At 38.9% G+C, this 6,913-nt stretch overlaps 1 protein-coding gene and 1 long non-coding RNA gene across 3 annotated transcripts in view; one reads left to right on the plus strand and one right to left on the minus strand.

Moving 5' to 3' along the window:
- The window catches only part of LOC115018196 (uncharacterized), a 27,956-nt gene extending 26,162 nt beyond the window's left edge, over nucleotides 1-1,794 (minus strand). For both annotated transcript variants that reach the window (XR_003833332.1, XR_003833333.1), the window contains exons 1-2: nucleotides 1,663-1,794; nucleotides 610-682 (exon numbers count right to left, since the gene is read on the minus strand). This is a non-coding gene — a long non-coding RNA (uncharacterized LOC115018196). The remainder of the gene's footprint in view (nucleotides 1-609; nucleotides 683-1,662) is intronic.
- rbm7 (RNA binding motif protein 7) lies at nucleotides 1,784-6,369 on the plus strand. Its single transcript, XM_029447081.1, has 5 exons — nucleotides 1,784-1,925; nucleotides 2,224-2,386; nucleotides 2,932-2,998; nucleotides 5,117-5,210; nucleotides 5,367-6,369. Exons 1-5 carry the CDS (start codon nucleotides 1,833-1,835, stop codon nucleotides 5,730-5,732), a joined length of 783 nt encoding a protein of 260 aa, XP_029302941.1. The 5' UTR covers nucleotides 1,784-1,832; the 3' UTR covers nucleotides 5,733-6,369.
- Nucleotides 6,370-6,913: the final 544 nt, after the last annotated feature.

Below are 6,913 nucleotides of genomic sequence, written 5' to 3' on the forward strand. Positions count from 1 at the left end.
ATACGGTCCACTCTGGTTTTTCATAAATTAAAACAGCAAGAAAAGTCAAAGAAAATTGGTTTTCAGATCGTCAGCCGATTCCTCTTGCTTGAGCTTGAACAGGGCCACATTCTGTGAGGATCATTTCCAGGCATGAAGGAGAAAATCATTAGTTTAAATTGATCTAATTAATATGGAGGACAGACACCACAGCCCATCTGATTAGGGTGGAAGTCGAGCCTTTCACGCCGCTCGCTTGACCTCCACACTCAATGATGTCGCAGCCACCAGAGGCATTTGGTTCCAGACGCTTGAGTCACTGACCCAATCACAGTGAGCCACAGAGTAAGAGAAAAAGAAAACCTTATCTGTGTGCAACAGTCAGGCAGTCAAGGAAACTGAATAAGCCACAGAAGAGAAGAGGTGAGATAAGAAGAGAAGAATGACTTTATATTAGCAAAGTTAGAAGGTAGAAAATTGCATCTGGCATTACTAAAGGCAGATGCCAGTACAAAGCTTGAGGGACACAAAGGTCTAGCCGAGAGGCAGAGACTGTACGCTACTGTTGCTGATGGTAACCAGATCATGTTTTGGACACTGTTGGACAAACTGTCCTTGAGACAGTCTTACCTCTGGTCTTGACGGATTTGGGGTTTTTGTAGTACTTGAATCCTGCGAGCTGGACTGTTGCTATGACTGCTTCCTGTGATGGGGTAAAAGGAACAAAACAGTGTTAAATAGTAAAGAACGGATCAATTCCAGTTTGAAAATAACTCCCACACATACTGTACAAGCACAACAATCTTGTATTATGTGGCACATTGTGTGATACATAATATAAATAATTAACAAAAGTAAACTTGCCTTGAGAAACCTCTACCAGATCAAAGTATCTTCTTGTAGTAATTGCCATTTAAAATACATTCTCAACCATTCCATGTCCCTCACTTAAGCTAGCACTGCGTCTGCACACCTTTGGGTAAACACACGCACATCTAACAACAAGTTGGATTGCTTCTCTTTGACAGAAAAGACACACATAATGGAAATACATAAGCAGACATAGAGGTCATGTAGGCTACAAGTGTCCTGTAGAACGTAAGCGATCAGTTGAATAATAAATTACTTAATTGGAAAATTAATCTGCACCAATTTTGATAAACAATTAATCGTTTGAGTCATTTATCAAGAAAACATTTCCTGCTTTACTCTTTGTCATAGCCTATCATTGTGCATGTTTAAGACGGTTGGTCCAAAGTTTCCAAACCAACAGACAAACAAGCAGTTTGAAGATTTGAATTTGGATTTTAAAAATATTTAAAGGACTTTTTCCTGTTCCAGGGTAAACTAAACAATGAATTGATGAATCTTATAATAATTGCTATATTAATTGACAATTAAATAATATGTTGCACCCCTAAAAACTAATTACAAAAAACATTATAAAGTACCAGTAAATATCAAAGTAAATATCAAGGTAAAGTTAAGTAATACATTTTGTTGTTTTATGGCACTTTGGTCTACAACTGTAGTACCAAACAAAACAAAACATGTTCCACCCCATATATTAAATGTATTATAACATATTGATAATAAAAACATGTTTGCATTCACCCCTGCTTTTGCAGTTTAAACAAATTAGTTATTCTCAACGCAAATGTAAAACAATTCAGATAAACATACCGTATTTTCAGTGTTGTAAAGTTGCCGCCGTTCATTACGACAGAAGCTCAAGTCTTACGGCATTTCACTTTACGACAACCTAGGCCTTCCGGTTATATTTGGCGGATCGCTTTACTAAGCTAGACGTTATCATTTATTTCACTTGAGAGGCTAGTATCTGCTCAAATACAATGGGAATAGAGGAGGAAACGGACCGGACGCTCTTTATAAGAAATTTGGATTCAAGAGTGACGGAGGAGCTTTTGTTCGAGCTGTTTGTACAGGTGCGTTTGTCACTAACGTTAGATTTAGCTAGCTAGCTAGCTAGCTAATGTCAAGTTTACGGAAAGCATCACGCGCATAATGCTAACAAATCGAAAGCAATGTCGGAGGTAAAATATCACAAAATATTAAGTTATGAAGTGGTACGCTCTCTTACAACAAACCTGGCTCATCGTGTTTTATGCACAGGCTGTGGACAATTTCAATAGCGATGTTCTTGGTTTACTTTGGGAAGCTACAGTTAGCTTTAGCTAGTTGTTGTTTGGATACGTCATTAACGCCAACTGCTTGTTTTTGCAGGCAGGACCTCTCATCAAAACTAAAATTCCAAAAGATGGCGATGGGAAACAGAAAACATTTGGGTTTGCCGTTTACAAACATGAAGTGTCCGTGCCATTTGCCATGCAACTACTCAACGGGACATCGTTGCATGGGAGAACTATCCATGTGCAGTTCAGATCAGGTGAGTTGTTGTTAACTTGTCATATACAAACATTACTTAGAACATATTCATTTAACGGAGTTACACTGCTAAACCCGTGTTTAGAAGTAACGTTAGCCTCAGTGTGTGTCCCTCGTGTAGTAACAGACATTGTTGTTCTAAAGGTTTCCATCAATACTTGCTGAATATATGCCAAACACTACTTAGTTATTCAATGTATACATGCAAGCCTACGTTTTATTTGACATATTTTATGCCTTGTGGAAATAAACTGTAATGGGACTAAATCCGTCATTAAATTATCACATTTTGCATAACAATGTTTCAGTCGTGATCTATTTCATGTCATGACAATATGGCTAATATTCTTGCTAAGATCATATTGACTACTGTATCGTGAGTGAACTGCAGAAACATGGAAGGAAATAACAACTGTTATCATTTAGTCATTTTCTCATACAGTTAAATGTGTCCGTGTTGGTAATCACTGTGGAAGTTATTGTCAAACTTGAATTAATTTGCTTTTACTAATAAACTCTGTTTTGTTCTTTATGACCCCATCATAGGGAGTAGTCATAGCAGCAGTCCAGGGAACTCAAGTCCTGCAAATACCCCAAATCCACATGGCCAGAGGTAAGAAAGCCTCATGGACAGACATCTCAATTTTGAGCAGCCATTTTTAAGTTTCTTGGTGCAGCACAGGTTTGGTACAACAAACTGTATGAATAGACTAAAGGGTCTCCTAGAGTTGCATACATCTATGGTTGTTTCTGAGGGGATGATGCAAACAGCTGTTTTTCACAACACACATTTTAATGACTCATCCTTGAGGCAGATCAGAGTGGGGTGATCTGTATTCTAGAATGTGGTACTATAATAACAATATAGGCAAATGCACTCCTATTTTATTTGGGTCTGTGAATTGAGCCTTTTAGTAACCTAGTTTGTCAGTAGTTAATCATTTGGAGGAATGGAACTACTGTATGGTTGTAATTCGTACCAGATGTTCAGTGCGTGTGCTCCCAAAGATGCTTCCTCCTTATTGAATATTACTTAGACATGCATGTTCTCCATGCTCTTGGCAGTGCCCTGTGCACACAAATTGGAGCTCTGGCAAAAGATGTGGCATGAAATGGGATTGGACTGGTCTGTATTTACTCGTATAGAAGACTCCGTGTGCAATCATTTCCATGTTTCATGCCACATTTCATCATGCAGCTCTGCCTGTTAACGGCTTTTGCTGGAAAACTTGAAAGTATTGAACGTAGAGTTAAATTAGGCAGTAATCACACCAGTGTAATGTAGTGTTTTGCATTCTGTGGTGATTAAAATCTTTCTTTCCTTCAATTCATGTACCTTTTTTATGTCTACATGTGGAACAAATTAGAATGAAAATGTTGTTATTGATGTTTAAACAATTATGTAACTGACTCCCTGCATACAACCATAATTGTGCTAGCTGAAGCTTATTTTGTTATGCATTTATTAGTTACTGAGTGAAGCAGATAAAACACCCAGGACTGATATCACAAAGTACAGTTATTGAGCTACCCAGGTAACTCTGAGGTAACCCAGGCGTTATGGTATCACTAACCTGGTTAGAGCACCGTGTCATCCTTTGCTACATGTCAATCCAGTCGGCTCACGTTTCAATACAATGTAGTGTTTGTCAGTTTTACTATATATTTTTAACAACATTTGACTGAACACAATCTCGCTTTAAAACCATAACGATAGCAAAAGTAGAGGGAAGAAGAAAGAAACCATGTCTGGAGGAAGATTTTCTCAAGACAAAGCGTTCTGGACTCACATTGGTTGGCCACAGACCAAACCAAAGTGGATTTAAACAACATGAAGTGTGAACATGAAGCATTAATGCAGATTACAGTCAAAGCGGAGTCGTGACTGATGGCAAACAGACTCGTCTGCAACTTGAGGCGAAGGTGCGCACAATCCACTGATTGCAACATTAGTTGCAGGTCGATCCAGCTCCAGGAAATCGATGTCAGACTTTGCTTCCCATCAGTGCTGATGGACTTTTCCATCAGATATTGCATCACAGATTTTAGCATTACTCTCTTATCACTAAAGTTTTTCAAAACTTCAACAGCAGCGGGTTACATGGATATATCTGGCTGGCGTGGCTCGATGTGTATGGATGAATTCTGAGTTAATTTATATTGTTTGACGAGGTTCTGATTGCTCTTTGCTTAAAGTCCGAGTTTGCATTTGCAGGATCTTAATTACATCATGTTGATAGCGGGATGTACGGCGCTTGACGTACTTAGAAATGTTTGTCTGCGTGTACTCGTAGGCATTTTCTTCTAAACATTTTACAGTGGAGCTTTATGATTATTGTGTAGTTGGAGCAAATTAAATGAAATAAAACGACTGAATTATGAGCTCGTCACCTGTCAGTAACTGTTCCCTCTGTATTTAGTGCTTCTGCTGCCTAAACTGTTTGTGAAGGTTTGACCTTCATTCTCCCAATGGTTCATTTTCATCGCTCTGAACTTGAGGCAGAACTGATTTTCAAAAAGTGATTCCTACAAAATGTTACAGGACCTTTCCATAAATGCCAGATGAGTGAAATAAGGTCAAAGCATGACTTTAAAACATCAGCTAAAATAATAAAATGTTGAGCGTTAAAGTGGGTTATAGTCCATATTTGGAATGTGCGCCAGACATCTAGACTTGTTGTCTTTTTTATGATAAGAAAATATTTGACGATGTTTTGCTCACCTCTTGCAGGACCCCGATCCAGTTCAGTTCTCCACCATATACTCCTCCACCCCAAATGCAGAGGTCCCTTTCATCTCCCGATAATCTGCAGAAGCATGTCATGGTAACCTTCTTTTCTACTTCGTGCCAGAATGTAAAGTTCTTATTTGAATAAGTGACATGTTCAGACCTGCTCTTTGCAACAAATGAAGAAATGTTTACACTGCAAGTCGACAGGAATAGAAACAACCTCATGTTATGTCTTTCCCTTCACCCGTAGATGAACAACATGATGTGGCAGCTCCACATGCAGCAGATTGAGCAGTTGAATGGCGGTCTCTCCAAATCTACGCAGAGGCAGCCGTCTGCAGGTGGAAATTCCGGCGGAGGCGGCTCGAGGCAACACGATAACGCCCCCTACCGGCATCCGTCCCAGATGCACAGCGGTGGCAGAAATCAGCGCCACCCAGACGAAGCGGCTCCCGCTCGTCATCAGCAACACGGCCACAGCCGGGACAACTATCAGCATCAGAACGACAGGAGTGGCAACCGTCACCATGACAGCAGAGGTGGCAACAGACATGACGATAAAGGTGGCAACCGTGGCCACCAAGATAACAGATGGCGACGGTACAGAGACATGTAAAGGACTTCCGTAAAGAACTTCTGTAAAGACTTCAGTTCTTCACAAATTTGTGGACAGCTTACAAAAAAAAAAAAGTCATGAATTTATGTTGACAAATTCACTTGTATACTCAGGTTGTTTGTACATGATCCAGTTTGCAACCAGATTTGATAACTTATGCCTTTCTAGAACTTTTTGTTGACTTTTTAAGGTGTTTTTAAATGTGTACACTTCCATGTGAGATTTTCCTCACAGATGTTGCAAATATTTTTGAGCTGTAATGATGGAGAGCAAGGAACAAAATATTAGACATGAGTTATTTTGGAAGACAAAAAAAAAAAAAAAAAAAAAGATTTAGGATATTGGCCAGTTTTTATGTTATGCAAAAGATATTGAAATGGTGCTCACAGAAATTCTTCAGGTACTTTGTAAAAAAAAAGAACAAATGTTTCAGCTAAAGATTCCACCAGCACCACTTTTACGGTAATAGGGCACCATCCTTTTTTAATGTTGGATCTGTTGACCTTGCTCTTTCTAAAACAAACTGAAAAAACAAAACAATGGGCTTTATTGAATTTTTTTATTCTGAGTCTTTAAGACGAACTGTTTTAAAAATGAACACTTTCATTATTATTATTATAAAGCTCCTTTCATTTGATCGTTGCATTGTCTTTCATCCGGCCACAGCACACATGCCTGGGACTTGGCTGTACATCATGAATGCTTTTTACAGCTCTTTGTGTGTTTGACTAAGTGAGCTATTGTATGTTGATGCTACATGCTGTAATGCACGAACACATGGCCTTATCTGCACCTATAAATGGCCCATGTGTAAGTAATATGCTTGTGTAGTGGGTTATGAAGTAATCTACAGGTGGCGCCACACGCATCCTTTTTATTGAATCAATTAAGATGTTAAATATATCTGAGCCACATGATCAGCTCCTACTTTTGACCTTTCTATTTAGGATGCTTTCAAGTCTTGACGTGGATTTGACACTCACCCCGTTCACTTTACAGCATGCAATTATGTTAAGGTTTATTTATTGTTCGCCAAAGTGGAACACTGATATCTTGTTCTCTTGTATCAGGAGAGGCTTAACACCACTTTATAAACGGAGCAGGTTTTTCTCAATTTACTGAAAGAATTGTCCCATCCTAGAATTAGCAGCACTTTGATCCTTAACATCTCATGTTGTGAT

Source organism: Cottoperca gobio, chromosome 13 (genome assembly GCF_900634415.1).
Source record: "Cottoperca gobio chromosome 13, fCotGob3.1, whole genome shotgun sequence".
Taxonomy (NCBI): domain Eukaryota; kingdom Metazoa; phylum Chordata; class Actinopteri; order Perciformes; family Bovichtidae; genus Cottoperca; species Cottoperca gobio.